General features: G+C 57.3%; 1 protein-coding gene and 2 pseudogenes across 1 annotated transcript, besides 6 other annotated features; all 3 read left to right on the forward strand.

Moving 5' to 3' along the window:
• Positions 1-12,573: part of a sequence feature (areas not merged during assembly with more than two copies in the genome that could not be assigned to a particular haplotype) that runs on past the window's edge.
• Positions 199-10,545, forward strand: Tc00.1047053509085.60 (dispersed gene family protein 1 (DGF-1), putative; the record flags this gene model as incomplete). The annotated part of the gene is made up of 1 exon (XM_810711.1): positions 199-10,545. One exon carries the CDS (start codon positions 199-201, stop codon positions 10,543-10,545), a length of 10,347 nt encoding a protein of 3,448 aa, XP_815804.1.
• Positions 5,125-5,174: a microsatellite.
• Positions 10,795-10,826: a microsatellite.
• Positions 12,574-14,195: a sequence feature (heterozygous, non-Esmeraldo-like haplotype).
• Tc00.1047053509085.90 lies at positions 13,785-15,839 on the forward strand (annotated as a pseudogene).
• Positions 14,196-20,099: part of a sequence feature (areas not merged during assembly with more than two copies in the genome that could not be assigned to a particular haplotype) that runs on past the window's edge.
• Tc00.1047053509085.110 lies at positions 16,861-19,056 on the forward strand (annotated as a pseudogene).
• Positions 19,525-19,560: a microsatellite.

The following is a 20,099-nucleotide window of genomic DNA, read 5'->3' on the forward strand; positions in this document are numbered from 1 at the left end:
TTGGTTACTGCTTTTGCAGCCTTTTATTCTTATTTTGAGCGTGCAGTTAGAACTATTTTGGCTTCACCAGCACAACTATCGTTTCAAGGTGTTAGGGATTACTTGTGGTTTTAGGATTAGCATCATTAGTATAACGATCTGGCGGAATCGTGTCATTAGATTTGCCATCTGTAGGAAGGGATTTTGAAAGCTGAAATTATGGTCGACGGGGCGAGTGTAACACACCACGAGAACCCTGTTGATACCTGTTTGTGTCTGTGGATGCGGTCTGCGGTGGGTGCGTGTCCGCGCAGCCGGCACCGTGTGCGGCGCGGGGCCATTGCGGCTGTGCGTGTGGCGCTGCTTGTGCTGTTGGCGCTGGTTGCGGCGGCGGCGTGTATGCCCGCGGTGCATGCGGTGGTGTTGCGACTGCGGGGCGGCACGGTGGACAGAGCCATCACGGTTGGCCGCGCCGTGGACACGGTGCTGATGGACGGCGTGTCCATCACGAACGGCGTGGCTGTTGTGTTCGACGTGCCGGCAATGCTTCCCGGCCCGCTGCGCATCGAACTGAGGAACTGCGTGTGCGACGGCGGTGCGCAGATCTACGTGCGGGGCTACAGCGGCGAGCCGGCGAGTGACCGGAGCCTGGAGGTGAGCGTGAGCGGGCTGTCCGGGAGCTACTGCTCGCTTGTGTTTGTGGACAACCTGCCGGCACACACGAACGTGACGGTCCGTGACTCGACGATTATTACGCCGGGACCGATGCGCTACTTCCAGCTGGGCGGACTGACGGACGCGGTGGCTTCGCCGCTTGTGCTGCACGCGACGTCGCTGTTGCAGTCGCAGCTGCGTGTGAGCAACACTGTGCTGAGGTCGTTGCAGGCGGGCGGGTCGGCGGTGTACGCTGGCGGCGGCGTGGACCTGCTGTCGAGCGCGGTGGTGCTTGACGGCGTGTTGCTGGAGGCGTTGGGCGGTCCTACCGCGTCCGCGGTGCATGTGGCGTCCTCGTCGCGCCTCAGTCTGCGGAGCCACTCGGTGTTCTCCGTGACGAACGTGTCGGTTGTGGGCAGCGGCGGCGGCATTGTGCTTGGCGAGCGCCTCGCGGTGCTTGATTCGGTGCTGCGCTTCGTGGGCGTCGAGGGGTCTGTTGCGTCGTTGCTGGTACGTTGCGACGGTGGGACGGTCGGTGCCGGCGGGTGGGTGGAGCTGCGCGACGTGTGGGCGGTGGGCGAGGCGTCGTCGGTGGCGTCGCTGTCGGGGGTGACGCTGAGCGGCGGTGCCGTGTCGATTGCGCGCTGCACTGCCACCGGCGCGACGCTTGTCTCCGGGCTGACGATCACGAGCGGCGTTGTGTCGGTGCAGTGCAACCGTGCCGGCGGCCGGGTGCTGCGGAGCGGCGGCGACTACCGCATGGCCGGCCTGTCCTCCGTGAGCGTGGTGCCGTGCGACGGCTGTGCGGCTGCGCTGGCGTGCTTTGATGCACTGACGGCTTCGTTCACCGACTGCGTGTGCGGCTGCCGCGTCGGCGGCTTGGGCGAGGCGTGCCTGCCGTTCGACGTGCCGCTTGCGAGGTCCGGCGGCGGTGGTGGCGGTGGGCAGGATTGCGTGAGTGGCGTGACGCTGACGGAGTCCGTGACGGTTGGCGGCGGGCGGGCGACGGCGTGCTTCGACTCGGTGGTGTTCAGCGGGCCGATCACTGTGGCGGTGGACCTGCGCTTGATGGACGCGTTCGCTGACGCGCTGAACGTGACGCTGCGCCACTGCGTGCTTGCGGGTGGCGCGCAGCTGCGGATTGGCGGCCTCAGCGAGATCACGGCGCGCCTGATGCCCCACGCTCTCGTCAACATGACGAATGTGACGTCGCTGGAGGGCACGATTGTGCTGCATGGCGCGATGCCGCCGAACTCGAGTGTACTGCTGGCGAACTCAACGCTGCGCGCGACGGTTGGCGGGTCGCAGTACGTGCCGACGACCCTTGGCCATGCGGGATCCCGGTACGGCCCCGTGCTTGTCCTGGACGGTGTCCGGCTTCTGTCGACGCGGTTTGTCATGACGCGGTCGACGCTGGTGTGTGGCGGGGGCTTGTGCGTTGCTATCCTCGTGGAGCGCGGCCTCGGCGTGAACCTGTCCAGCGTCTTCTACATGGACAACTGTGTCCTTACGTCGCAGACGCACGTAATGTACGCTCATGCGTCGGACCTGCGTGTCAGTGGCGGCTCCGTGTTCTCTATACAGAACAGCTCGTGGAGTGCGCCGAGCGCCGAATATTACAAAGGCGCGTGTGTGTTTGGGGACGTTGCGATGGTTGGCAGCAGCGTGCTGCAGATTGTGTCTAGCGAGTTCCGTCTTGGCTTCGCCATGCTCATGGCAAACAGGCTGACTGCGACTGGCGGCAGCTGGCTGGTGCACCGCGACAACGAGTTCCGCGCCGCCTACGTTGTGTACGTTGTCAACTACTATGGCGTGGCGTTCCGCGATCAGAGTGTGTGGTCGATACTTTACAACAACTTCACTTACGGCTCGTACTCGTCGACCGTCGCAAATATGACAACCAAGTGGTCACCACCATCAGACACGCACCCGATCATATACGGCGTGTGCAACGAGGCAAGGGGCTCACCTGTGACGGATTACCAGTACGACCTCAATATTGGAGCACCCGTGACGGTACTGGACTGTGGCACGTGCACCGTGGAGGCCGTGTGCTTTGCAGCGAGGACGAGCAGCATCAGCGGCTGTGAGTGTGAGTGCGCTGCTGGCGGCCACGGTGACACGTGTCTACCAGCTGCGGTTCCGGACGGCCTTGGGCCGCTCCCGCTCCCCGATGCGGACGACACGGAGGTCCGCTGCGTGCACGGTGGCATCATCAGCTCCGTGGACGATCCTGATCCCGGTGTGCGTGGTCTGTGCTTCGTCAACGTGACCTTCACCGCCGCGATTGTGCTGGACCTGTTGCATTTTGACGCGCCAGAACAGACACTCAACATCACGGTGCTGCAGTGCGTCCTCATGGGCCTGTCGATCAAGGGGAGTGGTGTGCGAGTGCACGTGAACGTGACATCTTCGATGTTGGATTCTGGTGCATTGGAGTTTGAGGGCGATTTTGGCGTGAACTCCCAGATACTGGTGGTGGGCAGTACGCTTGTGACGACGTCGAGCCACGCTGTTGCCTTTTTGGATTTTGTTTTTGGTGCGAACTCGACGCTGCTGCTGCTTGACAACTACATCGAGGGGAATGATTGCGCAGTCTATTTCGCCGATGACCTTGTTGTTGATGGTGGCGGGGTCATCGTGAAGGGAAATACGCTGAGTACGATGGAGACTAACGGTATGGGATCATCTGTTTATGTATACGTTGTTGAAGTGAAGAGTGGCGGCTACTTTGACGTGGAGAACAACACGATGAGAGCTGTTAATGGCGTTTATTTTTCTGATGAGACCACCGTGAGCTTCGCGGGGCTGCTCCGAGTGGCGGACTGCGACTTTGCTGGCAGCAAGAAGGTTTCTAATTCCGCGCTTTTGTACTTGGACGGCTCTTTGATTCTCGAGGGTGGTGCGCAGTGGCGTGTGGAGGGCAACGATGTGAGTGCAGCCTCAGTATTAAGTATGACGTACTCCCAGAGCACGATTCAGCTGTCGGACAGCGGCACCACCGTGGTGCTTGCACACAACCGTCAGGTGAACAGGGGCATGATCTTTTCTGGTTTTGCTCCGTCAACCACGATTTTGGCTTCACCCGCGAAGTTTGTGGTTGGGTGCAACCTACAGTTCGGTGAGGAGGTGTCGTACGACGGCGTGTTTCCGGAGGGTGTGTTGTTGTTCAGGTGCGGCACATGCAACGACGACGCGGCGTGCTACATTCCCGGGACGGAGTCGGTGGACCGCGGCTTGTGCTCGTGCAGCTGCAAGGACGGATGGCATGGCGCGTCGTGTCTTCCCTTCGAGGTGCCCGACACGGTTGTGCCGCCCCTTGCGGAGAGAGCCGTGGACGGCGACACGACCTGCGTGGTGAACCAGACGCTGACGAAAATTACGCTGAACATGTGGAAGACGCGACACTGCTACGCGGGTGTGACATTCAGCGGCGTGGGTGCCGTGCTGACGTTCTTCCTCAACAGTATGCCACTGCATCTCCCCATCAACATCACGCTCACTGGGTGCACATTTCTTGAGGGTGCTTCGCTGCAGTTTGTTGGTGGCACTGAGTCGGCCGAGTCATCCGGCATCCTGATCCGCGTGAGCCAGACGGTGATGCGTTCCTCCGTTGTTCTATTTATACTCGCCCTCCCGCAGCACTGCGATATTGCCATCACGGAGTTTGACGCGGTGCAGTCTTCTGTTGTTTTTTGGCCTGACACCGTGACTAAAATGCTGAGCGTATTGACGCTGCACGACGTTGTGTTGAATGCGTCCTCGCTGTTGGTCAGCAACGTCAAGGCGCATGCAACGAAGCGTGATGCGCTTGGTTTGTACTCGATCGGGAAGCTGACGCTGGTGGGTGGCAGCTCGCTGTATGTGCGGTACTGCAGCTTTGATGGATACAAACACCTGTTTTACTCGAATATCCTTGGTGTCCGTGATCACTCTGTTTTTGCGCTGCTCAACAATACGATGTTCTCCGGGACAAGCCTCCTGTATCAGCGCCTAGACTTCAGCGTGTCGGATCACAGCGTGTTGCGCGTGGTGGGGAACAGGGGTTCCGTGTCCTACGCCATCTTAGCAGAAGACTTGTGGACCGTCCAGGAATCAAGCTGGTTGGATTGGCGCGACAACAACGTTGGAGTGGGTGCGATGTTCTACGACAGTGGATCCCCTTTTGTGAGTGTCGACGACAATAGTGTGGTGACGCTGACGGGCTGCAAGATGGGCTCGACGGGTTTGTCGGTGCCTTTGCTATCTCTGGTTGACGCCGGCTACCGGTTTGTTGCTGGGTGTCTGACGGTCGCGGGACGGGTGGTGACGACGGCGGCAGAACTGGAGCTCCACGGCATCACCGACGTGACGACGGTTGCGGTGTGCGGGGAGTGCACGAAGGACGGCAACTGCTTTGCACCGCTGACGACGGCGGTCATTGACTGCAAGTGCCAGTGCGCTGCTGGAGGGCACGGCGATGTGTGCGTCCCGGCGCCTGTGCCTGCTGGCCCGCCACCGCCACCGCCACTGCCAGCACCAGCAACACCACCACCACCGCCGGTTGGTGAGTGCATCAGCGACATGGTGTACCCCGAGGTTGCGCAGGCTGTGGGCGGCGGGCTGTCGTGGCTGTGCTACCGCAACGTGACGTTCAGCGGGGGCCGCATGAGCCTGACGGTGCTGATTGGGGCGATGAATGGCGACGTGGCGAATGTCACGTTCGATGGATGCACGTGGAGGGACGGCGCCGTGCTGTTGCTGTTGGGCAACGCGTACGCCGCTGTGGGGTCGCTGAACATCGTCGTCACCGGCAACACGTTCCGTGACGCGCTGCTCAGCCCGGAGGGTGTGTTTCCACCGCGCACGAACATCACGATCAGCGGGAACCGCTTCACTGTCACGAGGCTGGTCCCTCGGTCGGGTTTGGGACTTGGGAGGCCGTCGTGCGTCTCGACGAATGGACTGGTGATCAACAATGACTCCGCGGTGGTGCTGAGCGGCAATGTGTTTCAGAGCGTGACGGCATCGTCAAGCGCCATTTACGTTGTCAGATCTTCTCTGAGCGTGTCGTGGCACTCCGTGTTTGCTGTGATGGGTAACACGTTTCATATGGATGGCGGAGACAGTAATTTGATATGTCTTGAAGGGTCTAGACACTCCTCATCGCTGAGTGTACTGAACAACTCTGCCGTGGTGATCCGAGGCAATCTTGTGACGAGGCCGGTGCGGTACTTCATGTATTTTTTTTTGGCATTACTTGTGGAGTCCCAGTCAGCGGTGGTGTTTCAAGGCAACGACATGCAGGGAAGCTGGTTTGTGTTTTTTCCAAGCCACTCCTCGAACATCTACTACAACTCCTGGCTGCAGGTGAGCGGCAACCTCTGCCGTGAATCCCCATCGGAAGCTTTCCTCTTTATTAACCCCAAAGTGAATCTCCGCGGCTCCACGGTGTCTGTGTCCGGCAACCGATTCATGTCCAACACGGTCACGCCGACAGTACTGCGGATATCCTCAGTTTCCGGCGATCTCACAAACGGAGCGATTGTGGCTGCTTGCAACACTGTGAACGGCGAGGAGGAAGCGAACTACGTCATTCCGTCCGTGTACAATGCCACAATTCTGACCTGCAGCGACCCATGCGCCCTCGCAGCGTTGTGCTTCCCCGCGTACACGACGACGGCCTCGAGTGATGGCTGCGCCTGCACGTGCGCTGAGGGTGGCCACGGCGATGCGTGCCTGCCCGTTGCTGTTCCCGAGCCGCCGAGCACCGACGGCGCCGACTTGTGCGTGCGGAACGTGCGTGTAGACATGGAGGTGAACGCCGGTCTTGGGACGTCGGTGGTGTGCTTCGTTGGTGTGACCTTTGCGGCGGACGTCGTGGTGGACGTGGAGTCGATGTCGGGGAGCGTGCGCAACGTGACGCTGGCGAACTGCGCGTTTGTGGACGGAGCGAGCCTGTACGTTGTTGGGTGGCGGTCCGACCCGCCTGCTGGCGAGCGCGCCGATGTGTTGATCAGCGGGCTTGAGTCGTGCTCTGGCGGCGGTGTGCTGTTGGCGAACCGATTTCCGCCGGGCTCGCGCGTCACTGTGGTGGACTCGGTGCTGATTGCAGAGAAGCGCGTTGCGTACCGCGGCGCCTACTTCCTTGGCGATGCCTCCGCGTGCCTCGTGGTGCACAGCGTGAATCTGACTGGGAGTGTGCTGACCATCGCGCGCACGCATGTGGCGGCGGTGTTCCGCGACGCTGCTGGCGTGTTGTTTGTTGGCGGCGTGGCGCTGTCGTCGCGCGGTGCGCTGTACGTGGACGGGCTGTCGGTGCAGACGGCGCTGGGGCTGTGCGTGTCGGTGGAGGGCGGTGTTGCGGCCAGCGGCGGCTCCGTTGTGGAGTTTGTTGACAGCGACTTCCTGCTATGCAAACACGCGGTGTCTGTGCGTGGGGCTGTGAGCGTGTCGGGCTCCGCTGTGGCGCTTGTGCGGAGCGACTTTTCGTCGACGGAGGACTACGCGGTGGCGTTTTATTCGACGGTGAGCCTGGATGACGGGTCGATGCTGCTGGTGAAGGGCAACGTGCACGACGGTGTTTCGAGGGAGATGCTCTACGCCGCTGGCGCCGTGACCGCTGCTGGGAGCACGCTGAGCTTTGTGCGCAACCGAGCGCTGCTGCCACGGATGCTGTCGCTGAGCCTGTCGCTTGCGGCTGGGGCGCATTTGAGGGTGGCATGCAACGACGCTGGTGGCCGTGTCCTGTCGACGGCGGAGGAGTACGCAGCGGCTGGTTTTGGCGACGCTGGAAGCATCGACGTTGTTGGGTGCGACGTCTGCGACAGGGAGACTTACTGCTACGCGCCCGGGACGGCGTCTGCGAGCATGAGGAACGGTGTGTGCGTGTGCGTGTGCGGCAGCGGCGGGTACGGCGAGGCGTGCGTGCCTGTGGGAGCTCCCGTGCTGCCGCCCGCTGCGGTCACCGCGTCGAGTGTGTTCTTCCGCGAGGGCGTGACGGTGCGGTCGGTGTTCGTTGTGCCTGCCGGCGCGGGCGAGGTGACGCTGCGCCACGTTGTGCTGGACGGCGTGAGTCCTGTGCTTTACGTGCCGTGGATGGCGCGAGACGGCGTGCGGATCGTTGTGCAGAACGTGTCGCTGCTGAACGGTGCCGTGCTGTACGTGATGGGCGGAGGGGTGTTGCGCGGTGCGGTGGCGGCGGGGAGCGACGAGAGCGGGCCGGTGGAGCTGTCCGTGTGCGACGTGGAGGCGCTGAACGGTGCGCTTGTGCTGACCGGCACGTTTCCTGCGGGGTCTGTGCTGACGGTGACGGACTCCCTGCTGGTTGCCGCGAGGCCGACGCCGCTTGTGTATCTTCCTGGCTCGCAGTCCTCGCCGTACGCACCGGTGCTGGTGCTGTCGGACCTGCGGCTCGTGCGGTCCGTGCTGGTTGTGTCCGGCGTTGCCCTCGTGACCGTGGTGACTGGTGGGCGGACGGTGGCGGTGGACGGCGCTGTGCTGGAGCTTGTGGGTGGCGGTGTCGCGGTGGACGCGGCTGTGTTCGGTGGCGAATATGCGTTGTACGCGAGTGCGCGCGTGGTTGCGTCGGAGGGCGCTGTGCTGCGCGTGTCGGGGAGCCAGGTGTACGCCGCGCATGGATTGGTGTTCGAGAGCGGTGTGGAGGCCAACGCGTCCGCCGTCGTGGTGAACGACAACGCCGGTGCGCTGACGGATGGCGCACTGTTGGTGCTACGGGGGTCGGCGTCGTTTGCGTCCGGGTCGTGGCTGTCGGTGCGGGGCAACAGCATTAGCGGCAGGCTTCTGTCTGTGCCGTCGTACCCGCGGAGTGCGGACCTCGTGCAGAGCACGCTGACGCTCCACGGGAACGCCGGCAGTGGGCCCGTCGTGATGGACGGCACCGTTGCGCTCGGGGGTGCCGGCCGGAAGTTTGTCGTGGGGTGCCTGACGCTCAACGGGCAGGCGCTGCAGCCGATGGACTACAGGTCCGCCGGCATCATCGGGGAATTCCGCCCCGTGGCGTGTGGCGTGTGCGACGCCGACGTATTATGCTTTGCAGCTGCTACGAGGGCGATGTCTGCGTCGTGTCGCTGCCGCTGCGCTGAGGGCGGGTACGGGCGCGACTGCCTGCCGGTGTACCTGCCGCACGTGGACGGGTGCAACCGCACACTCTTTAGGCCGCCGCTGAGCCACACGGCGACGCTGACGGAGACGCGCAGCCCGACGCCGACACCAACACCGAGCCTGAGCACGACGCACTACAGTCCGACGCGGTACGGGACGACGGAGACCCTGCATGTGGCGGAGACGGTGGTGCTGCCGCCCACGCGGACGCCGACGACGTCGGTGAGCAGCACGCTGTGGTGGAGCGACGTGGCGTGCCCTACACTCACCGTGACGACGACGGCGGCTGGTGGGAGCCTGACGCAGAACGACATCCGCGGCGGTGGGAGCGCCGTCCCGACACGGCTGATGGTGGTGCTGCCGCCGCCGTTTCAATGGGCACGCGACCCGCAGCTCGGCACGCACCTGAGCTTCGTGCCTGTGACGACCGCGCAGCCGCGCGGCTTTGGCGGTCCGTGGGGAGCGATGCTGCGCAACGCGACGTGGGTGCGCAACGCGACGAATCATTTCACCGTCCTGGAGCTCGCTGTGCCCGTGCACCGCGGTTACTTCATTGCTGCCGACGAGACGATAGTCATTCGCTGCGACGCTGTGGCAGTGTCCGGCGGCTGCAGGGGTGTGCTGCTTGGGTCCTTCACTATCAGGTCTGACACGCTGCCCGCAGCCAGCGCCCTCTCGGCGATCACCGGCGTTGTTGCGGGTGCGGCGGCTGTTGCCGTGTTGGTGACCGGCGGGCTGGGCTCCATCCTGGAGATGCAGGCGCTCGGCGTGTTCGCGAGGATGCCATGCGCCTCGGCGCAGGAGCGTGCGAGCACCGTTGCGCTGCCGTACTTCCTGTCGGTGTTCGCTGCCCTTGACCCGCTGTGGATGGTGGTGGGCAACGCGCTGCTCGCCGCTGTGTTCGGGTGCGTGCACTGCGGTGTGACGGCCGCCTTCCAGCGGTGGCGCGGCGTGGACGCGGCGAGTGCGTGGGCGGCGATGCGCTTCCCGAGCCTGACGTACGTCGTGGCTCACGCGATGCATCTAGGCATATTCTTCGGCTCCGTGTTTGCACTGGCGATGCCCGACGCCCGCGTGCAGCACCGCGTGATCGGTGTCGTTGGCGTGCTGTACGGTGTGGCGTTCCCTGCTGGCGTGTGCTACTTGATTGCCCGCCACGTGGGCGCGAGCTTTACGAGGTACTGGCAGTTTTCGAGGAAGCCGCTGCACGAGCGCCTGCTGTACCCCGTCGGGTATTGGTATCCCGCGGCGCAGCAGCGGATGTACGGCGGCATGCTGACGAACATGAGGGGCAGCCGCGTGTACTGGTGCGTGTTCCAGCTGTCGGTGCTGTGTGTGGTGTGCCTGATTGCGGCTGTGCACCCGCCCGTGGGAGGCTGCCACGTCCAGTACTTCTGCATGGCGGCTGTGCTGCTTGCGGGTGCGGGCGTGGTTGCCTTCACGAACATGATGTGCTCGGCCTTCCTGACGGTGATGCGCACGGCGGGCTTTGCACTCCTTGCGGCGCTGTGCGTGATCAGCGCGGCCAACCACCTTGCGCCGAGCGACGGCGGTGCGAGGGCTTACGCGGCTATCGTGCTGCTGCTGACGACTGTGCTGCTTGCGACCACTGTGTACAGCGTCGTTGTGTGGTACGCGGAGGACCGCTACTGGCAGGAGCTGCGCGAGCCGCGGCGTGGAGGGCTGGAGGCGCTGCTGCGCGATGACGAGGATGGCGACGAGGACGCGCAGAAGCTCCACGACATGACGTCATCTTCATACGCATCAGGCACCACCGTTACGTCGTACCAACCACCCGCAATGCCGTAGCAGCCCATGGCCGGTGATGCCCGCTCAGACACTCTGAGCCTACTGGACCGTGCATCCAGTGCGAGCTGCAGCATTGATTATGTTCCTCTGGACAGGTGTAGATGCTCCGCTTGACGAAAAAATGAGCGCAGTTTCTTTCTTTTGGGATGGAAAGTGTCTGTCCAAACAGTACCTCCACGTGGCGAGAATGTACGAGGCTCCTCATGGTTGCGGTATAAAGTGGATGCTTTTGGCAATGTGTTTACTTCTTTATTATTATTATTATTATTATTATTATTATTTATTTGGACGCTTGGTTGATTGATTTGCTGTTTTTATTTTTATCGATTTTGTCAGGAACGGATTATCGAGGTATCGCGCTAGCCCAGGGCGGCTGTGTCACGGGTGTGTGTTGTACGCCCTCCACCGCAGCGCCCTCTCCGGATTTCGGGGTTCTTATTCAGATTTTTACTCAGTAATGAGGGCATGCTCCGCGGTGGTGGCTGTTGCGCGTGTCATTGAATTTATTTGAGAAAACATTAGGGGTAAACAAAACGATAACGTCCTTTTGTGGTTTTCACTAAATAAATTTAGGAAGTGTGCGTTGCTGGTCAATGAGGAAGGGCGTGGGGCCACTGCTGCTGCGCGGAACATCCACCAATCGGACTCTGCAACGGCATTTTCGCTGTTTTTTGTGCATTGTTTATATTTTGTCCATATGCCTGCAATGCCTTTCTCGTTCCACGATTACTGTGTGGGAGGGCATGCCTGTCAGTTTTTATGCTTCTGGTGTTGTGTAGAAGGAACGAGAGGAAGAACGAAGAATTATCCGGAATGATGTGTTGCCTTGCGTATATGTTGATGTATTTCTGTGGGGTATTTCATTACTTACACCTTTCTTTTTTTTTTTTTTTTTACGTTGCCCCACACGTGTCTCGGTGTTTGCTTTAGGACGGCCACACACGGGTAGTTTGAGTCGCGGGTATATATATATATATATATTGATGTCATTTCCGGTTAGACACTGACGTGGGCACTTTTTTTTACGCATCCACTCTCCACAGCATGCTGCCTGATATTTTGGACTTGTTCCAGATGTAACGCAGCCACCGCCGTGGCACTCATGGGAAGTAAGATGGGACGCGGGACAGCGAAAGATATTGTGCTGCACATGTGTTTGTTGCATTTTTCCTGTTGAGGAGGTCTTGAAAGTAGAAGAAGAGGGATACACACTGGACGATGCTTTGGCTTAGAGGAGTTATTGCCCCTTTTATTATTGTTCTTATTGTTGGTGTGATCTCTGGCTCCCACCCGTGTTTGCCTCGATTTGCCTCCCTGAGTGGAGCTGCGCCATGGCCATCCTTTTTTTGTTGATTGCGGGAGGAAAAACACATTGCGAGCGAAGAAACCACACGTCATTTATTCGGCGTCCGGGGAGGTACGTATTTGAGGCGGAGTGCACATATGTGGATGTCGTGTGAGACGAAACGGGGGCTGACTGATCAACCTTCACTCCTTTTCTGGAGAGTGTGCTCCCTTTTTTTTGTCGCCCTTTTGTTTCGGGGCACGGCGGGATTGGACAGCACCGTCCCGCGAAAGGTCTTGCGCACATGCACACTCTGATGCCACTGTCGCCCCCGAATTCGGGAGTAAAACCCAAATTTTACCTGCTTTTTTCAGTGTCGCATTTTCCTATTGATTAACTGAAGCCATTCTGTCCGGCGTGCCACTTTTATTGGATTGTGTGGGATTGCTCGCCAACGCCATCGGAGAAAGCAGGCCGACTTCTTCACGTATTTAATTCCATCTTGGATGCACTTTTTTTTACTTGTTCTGTTGGGCACTCAAACAGCGAGGGATTTGGAACTATGCGTGCGTGGAATTCTTCCTGCCATGTGAACTGCGGGCAACACCGAGGGGTTGTCACTTTGACTCCGCAGAGTTGTTTTGTCTCTTTGCAGGGTTGTCAGGGGAGTTCCATGCAGCCTGCTACTGCTGGTGTTTCCCCAAATGTTGTCACTCCATGCGAATAATGTGCTTCAGCGAGTGAGGGGTTTTGTTGGGTTTGTGTACACTCTGATTCTGCTTGCTACTTTGTGCGGGCACGCAACACTTGAGTGGTGGGAAAATGTAGCGGGGCGATGCATGGCTGCGTCCAGCCCATTGTTCACTGCACGGTGGTGTGGTGCGCATTGTGGTGTTGACTCTGCGATGTGACTGCGGTCTCCTGTGCGGCAATGGTGGTGGGTGGAGGAGAGTGTTGGCCGCGGCGGGACGGTGGGATCGTGTCTCCTTTTATTCTTTTGTGAAGGTGCACACTTATTTTTGGTGTTAGTGATAGGGCAAACAGACAGACAACGTGAATAAAACAAAATGAAAAAGGGCGGTAGTGTGGCGGTGTTTTGGCCGATTGCACCTCGTGTTGCTGCGGAGGCGGTGGGCCTTGACTGTTTCACCGACAGGCGTTGCAGTGCGGCTGCATGGCGCACCGACCACCGAGCCGTGCGAGTGCCACGCCCAACGCCATTGGGACAGCGGGACGAAACGGCCGCGAGTGTCCTTTGGAGCCAGCGGCACCTGCTGGCCGCAGTTGGGCGGTGCGAGTGGGATGCTTCACCACACGGGTGTTGTGATGGCACCTCGAAGCGGCATCGCCGGCGATGGTTCCGACGCTGCAACTTGCAGAGGAGTGGCGGAAATGCGGCCGTATTGGACCATGAGCAGCACCGTAGAGGAAATCCTGCCGGAGGGAGAGACCGACATCACCAATATGAGGCTGAGTGATTTTCTTCTTAGAGAATTGGGCGAGTAGTGGGTTTTGGAAGTCGCTGGAAGGGTCCCGATGGGGAATTTTTTTTAGGGTCTCGCGATGCATACCCAAGACGAAAGGTTATTGCACATAATAAGGAGAATGCTGTCGCACAGAGAGCTGGATAAGAGGGAAATACTATTGGAGGCTATTTACAAACCAGAAGAAGAAGACGCGTTCTTTCTTTAAGAATGGAGGGAATTTGAAAGAAAGAATACGGTCACTCCTCTTGCAAAGGGAAAACCAACTGCATTTTTTTTTTCTGGTACTGCAAGAAGCGAGGCGGGGGGCCGAAGGAAGAGCAAGGCGAGAACAACAACAACGAGCATTCACCGTTACGACTAGGATCGAAGTTGTGCTGTTTGCAGGAATAGTTCGTGTCACGGAATTGAAGCTGAATGAGCTTATTAAGAGGAGATTTGATGGAAATGCGTTGTGGACGTTGATTGGGATGCCTTGAAGGAGTTTTGAGGGCTCCCACGAGGTATATCCACGATGCGGGAGTACTGAACGAAATAAAGGCATCCAATCGTTACAAGAGGATGGAGGAGACTGTAAAGGATGAAATGGATATGGAAGAGGATGTAAACAAGCTTTACGATAAGGGCATGTACAATCTACTGACGCGGTCAAAAGTTGCTGCGGAGGTAAAAGCAAGTGTTTATGACATCACTAAATAGTTTTTTGGTGCGGCGATTAATGTGGGCTCTTGACAGTCGGGTGGAAGGACGCACGCTGTGGGAAGACTACAAGTCTGTGTACAATGCGAGGTGGCATCATGTCATGGAAGTTCCTGGCGGCGAGGGGACGGGAATGGAGGTGCATGAGGGGGAACCACCGCAGTCATGGACGTACAGGGCAGTTGGCCGAACCCTCGAAAAGGATGACGGTGTGGAGCCATCCGGTGCACCACGTCTCAGGCTGATGGTGCTTACCTTGGGCAAGACATGGCTGTTCTTGGGTGGGGAATAGACGCATTCGTGACTGCTATGTGGACTGCGAGGTGGAGCGTGTGTGGCAGACAGTCAAAGGCGATGCAACCGAGTGGTTCAGCAGTCGTCCTGAGGACCACTTTACGCCTCATCCGCGTGTGTTGATTGCGACGCTTGGGATTGGAAAGTCGATGGCTGCCGGTTCGTACCTCCTCTACCAGCTGCTGCACTGCGATGCGGAGCAGCTCCCAATGGTTGCGCACTTTATGGTGAGTGGGACTTATCTTTTGGAAGAGACCACCCAAACGGTGACAAAATACATGGATGAGTTCAGTATTGACGGTGTTCTTGCTTCCCTGTTTCTCCGTGGGGTGGATGCGTATATTATTTACGACGTGGCAAAAGGGGGCCGTAAACCGTATCAGATTATTATTTCTAGCTTATGGGGCATGATTGTTCTTTCATCGCCAAACCTGGACAACCTTAGCGCATGGGAGAAACACAGGTCACCGAAGCGAATCGTTATGAATTGACCTGAGAAGGACGATGTGAAGGCGATGTGCGTTTGGATGAAGCGCAATGATTCAAGTGGGCAAGCTGGGTACTGGAGGAATATAAATGGTCGAATGGAAGAAGTGGGACCACTTCTTCGCTACATCTTTGATGACAGAAAATACAGTAATCGGATTGGATCGTGCAAAAGTACTATTAATAAACTGAACCGCATCGATGCCGAATATTACCTTCACTTCGGAACTGGGAAAATGTTGGGTGGTGACAACGTGTCCCACAAGCTTGTGAAGATCGTCCGAGTACGAGGAGAATGCAATAGTGAATTGACCTTTAATGGACTGATTTCTCTTGGTCTTGGAAATTTAACTTTATGCGAATTGGCGGAATTCATGATGCCGAATGATTTTAATTTACTCGTATTGGCCATCAAGGACGATCTCTTATCAGAACCCCTTGAAAAGTATTCCGTGTTTGCGTTTTCGAGCGAGGCCTTTGTAGGTGCAATAATACCGAAACTCAGGGAGCTGAAAATAGAAGAAGATGCTCCGCCACACCGCTGTGCACCGGAATTGTGTCCACATGAACGCTCCATCAAGCCCTGTCTTTTACCGTTACTGGAAAATTTTAAGAAGAAGATTGAAATAGAGTCTCGGGTGCTGTACAAACCGGTGGCCCAAAACTTTTTTTTGGTGGACGGCTTTTTCTTTTCGGACTCAAACCCGAAGATAATGGTTGGGCTGCGGATGGCTACGGCGGGTGGGCACCACACCACCGCCAGCACTGTGCGGCAGTTCACTGAGTGCCTGGCGGCATATTTTAATGGCTGGGAGGAATTATCCCGAGACATGTCGTGGGAGATTATTTATGTGCAGCACACAGACAGCACGCCGTTGAATGACTGGCAGAGATGTGATGTTGTAAATTCCGATAATGTGAGCAAGAAGGAAAGTCAAAAAATTGCGGCGTTCTGGGAGGAGAAGGTGCGCCAGTACCAAGTGTCAATACCATCCAGAGACGCTTGAAGAAACGAAGCGCTCCGGAGTGAGGAATAACCGCCGAAATAGGAAAACAAATTGGGGAGGGAAAGGGGCAGTTTTGACTTTTGGTGAAGAGATATTGTGAGATTTATTTATTCTTGGATACTTGTGTGTGTGCGTACGGTGCGGGCGCACCATCACAAGACGGCAGTATCTCGCACACAAACGCCAAAAGTGTCCAACACTATCGAACATAACAGTGGCAGAAGAAAATTATGGAGGGAGTGGGGTTGTTTGTTTCTGGTGAAAACGTTGGGTGGTTTTTATATAGTATGTTGATTGCGTGTGCATACGAGGCATGATTGGAGAATTGCCCGGTATGAGGGAATCATTGTGTTTGGCGCTGTCGCAGCACTACTGCATTGCTTGTTTTCCTCTATTGTGTTCTGATTCCCATCACGAACAGAGGCATCTTAGCGGGATGGACGAAGGACAAGGTCTATTGGAGAAATGGCGCACTCCGTGTGACCGCATGGTGCGAGGCGCCGCGTCATGGGTGGATGGGGATCCGCTTCCGCGTGTGTCTCTTTGGGTGATTGCTTGCTCGGTGTGCGTAGTGTGTTGGCTGCGGGGCTGTGGCCGTGTTCCGTTGGCCGTGGGATTGAACTGGAGGCGGTGGCGGTGTGTGCGTTTGTTGTGTGGAGGGCCGAATCCTCTTACCCGCGGACTGACAGCACTGCGATGGTGCCTGTGTGTGTGTGAGGGCTGGTGCGGGCGATGCTCCTCTGTGCTGTTCCTTCCGGATTGTCTTGTGCCCCGCTCTCTGCGTGGGTGCTCTGCTCTGGTCTCCACGAACGTGTCTGATGTATTGCCGCTGCTGCTGTCCCCTCCACCTCTTGAAAGCACACGCTAGGAAGGTAAGACATCAAGTGCGAATCGCTACTGTGAGATTCGAGGGCTCTGAAGGACCAACAGCACACACACATATTTGTACGCTCCCACGTGCTGCTGCTGTGAAGGCACCCCGCACAGACTACCGTCGCCGCGTGACCGGATCCAGCGGAAGGAGGAGGAACGAAGAGAGAGTGGGAAGCAGAGGCCCAACATGTCCCGGCGTGTGTTTCCTTCTGCGGTGCTGCTCCTTGTTGTGGTGATGATGTGCTGCGCCACCTGTGGAGCTGCGGCCGCATCGACGGGGGAGAATTAAGTGATTGCGCGGCTGCCGTGGGTGGCTTTTATTTTCGTTCCGGGACGAACGCATTTGGAACCGAAGAGTGGGACTGGTGCAAGTGGAAGGAGGGATTCGTTTGGATCGCTCGCTCTTGCGGGTGTTGGTGGAGTGACGGTTGTCTTTGATGGGGGTTACACGACGCTTAATGATAGCGATGGGGCACCGAGTGAGCTTTCTCATACGGATATTGTGGTGGGCTCCATCTTTTTTGCGTGGAGTTTGTCGTCTTTTTTTTATGGGTTTAATAATGGTCGGAATACACACATCTTTTTGAGCACAGCGAATATAAAGGGTGGTGTAGGCTCCGCGTCCAATCCCACGACAATTGAGAGCGGCAATAGGGCGTTTCTTCGTGCGGGAAGCTAGCAAAAGTTTGGTACGAATGGTGGGTTCAATTGGGCGTTGAGAGACCGTGATGTTCAACTGGTTGTGGGTGAGTTCACGCAGCCCAATGACGGCAGACGGAGCGAGCTGATCCACTGGTGTGAACCCAAATTGCTGTGATCACAGATCATTCCCGAGACTCACGAACGCGGCGCGAATGGATTGAGGTTTTTTTGTGGCTCAGCTGCTTTGAATGGCACGCTTGTGTCCCCGTGATTGCGTACAATGACGAAAAAGAAGATTTCTCCATGATCATCTGTTCGACGGACGGCGGCAGAAGCTGGGTGCTTTCAAGGGGCATTCTTCCTGCGGACTGCATTGACCTTCTCATTGCCGAATGGGAGCAGGGACAACTTCTCGTGATTACTCATTGCTATGGGAGCCGGTACTGCAGAGTGCACGAGTCACGTGACGAGGGGACAATGTGGGTGGAATTACCCGGGGCAATTGCAGGCGTTTGGGCCAATTCACAATCGGTTCGTTGGGACATGAGCTTGCGTGTGGGAGCCATTGTCACTGCGACCGTTGGAGGAAAGAGCGTCATGCTGTAGGCTCGGAAAGTGAGCTCCCCGTGGTGGGAGAGTGAGGCCCGTGCGCTCTACGTTTGGGTGACTGACAGCAACCGCGTGTTTTGTGTTGGACCGGCCTCTATGGACGCTGCTCTGAATAAGCCGATTGCCAACGCCATGCTGTACTCGGATGGTGCGTTGCACCTTGTGGGAGCGAGGCACAATGAAGAGAAAAGCAGCCTGTTTCCTGCCTCCCCTGACGGAGGAGCTGCAGATGATCACTTCCATCCTCCGTAATTGGGCGGACGTGAACGTTTCCTTCTCCGCGTCGCCCGTAAGTACGGTGGGTCTGGTTGGATATCTTTCCAACGCAGGCACTGCCAACACGTGGATCGACGAGTGCCGTTGCGTGATTGCAACGGTGACGAATGAAAAGAATGTCACAAATAGGCTTTAATTCGCAGGGCAACATTGTCCCGTGAACCGTTGGGAGGATAATAATCACTGTAGCTTCGTGAATTAAAATTTCGCTCTTGTGGCGACGGTGGCTATTTGCGAGACACACGCAGGCGTCAAGAGTATCCCTTTGATTGGCGCGAAGGAAGCAGGCCGCACTGTGCACTTTTGGCTGTCGCACAGCCATGAAAGGAGTTGGGGATGTTCAATGCAAACAACCACACCGGCTTTTGGGAGTTGAACAAACAATAACGAGTGGTGCTCACGCTGCAGGACCGCCAACAAGGCCTTCGTATAGATCAATGGTGTGTGTGCGTGGGATGCTGAAACGACATCATCATCGGGAAAGAGGCCACGCGCAAATTCACACTTTTACATTAGAGGGGATGGGAGCAGTGCAAGCGACACCGGGAGCCAAAACAATTATTTGACAGTGACGAGTGTCTTTCTGTACAACCGCATATTGACCAGGGAAGAAGCCGCAAAAGTTGGTGCCAACAACCTTGCCCCTCCAGAGTCTCTTTCTGGAAAAATGCTTGAAGGGCCGGATGATCCAGCGGGAACTGGCAGTGGCTCCAAAGATGGAAACGCCTCTCAGCTCACGAACAACACTTTTTTGGAGAAGGGCTCTAGTGGCTACGGCACGGTGCGTGTGTGTGTGTCTCGGATATTGTTGCTTCTCCTTCTGGGGCTCTGGGCATTGCAGCTCTCAGCTGTGTGAAACGGCGGGAGTGGAGCCGCGACTCCCCGTGGAAAAGGGTGTGCAGCTCCTCAGGAAGACTCAATGCATTCCGTTGAGGACTTTCTATTTATCCCTTTTGTTTTCACCTCTGGATATAATGTGCTGCTGGTGCCTTGTTGGAGGGGTCAGAACCCCTGCCTTTTTACTATTTTTTTAATTTATTTGTTTGCCGCTAGCTGCACACTCTCATGAGTGACGTGCTTCCCCCTGTTTTATTTGCTTTTGTTGCACCGCACGCGGTGCCGGCCTCATTGCTGTGCAGTCCCGCGGACTGTACAAAACGAGGGGTGGAGGAAGAGGCCGAGTGCCTCATGAAATGTGAGGGATTTCGTGTGGACACGTGGAAAACTGCGATTTTTTTTTCCTCTGTAAGAAACATATGGAGATGCACAATTCCTGCTGCACTGAGGAATATACGAAATGAAAGTCCACTGAGGTGATTTCTCTTTTTTTTATTTATTATTATTATTTATTTATTTATTTCTGCTGAACCTACGCCTTTTTTCTTGTTTTTCTGTATTTGGCAACTCGCTGCGGCTTGTTTTATTGTTTGCTGTGCTGAATGCCACTATGTGTCTTTTTGTCCCATTGGGTGTCCCACTGCTAGCTGTGCAGTTGACACTCCCTCATCACTTTTTCTTTTCTACTAGAAGCATCGATAGTCCGCGACGACGATCGTTTGTGCTCCCCATTGCGATGGTGTGAGGGTGACTGGGCGCCCTGTTGAGTGCACTCGGAGGGGAGCGGATGGTGTGCGCCGTGCCTCACTGTGAGTGTGGGGTGCCACCCACCACGACCTGCTGTGAGTCCTGATGCCAGTCCTTCGGGGCAGAGGTAATTAAAGGACTGTGGTGGACTTGGATGCGCCTCGTTCCTCTTGTTGCAGCTGTGGGTGTGCTGTTCGCATTGCTGTTTTGCGGTACGATGTGGATGGCGTTGCTTCTGCGTGTGCCTTCTTGAATGCACTGTACGGCGGGCTTCTCTTCTCCATGTCCTTGCCCTTTTGTGTGGGGGTGAGTGTG

This window comes from Trypanosoma cruzi, genomic scaffold (assembly GCF_000209065.1).
Source record: "Trypanosoma cruzi strain CL Brener 1047053517139 genomic scaffold, whole genome shotgun sequence".
Lineage (NCBI taxonomy): Eukaryota > Euglenozoa > Kinetoplastea > Trypanosomatida > Trypanosomatidae > Trypanosoma > Trypanosoma cruzi.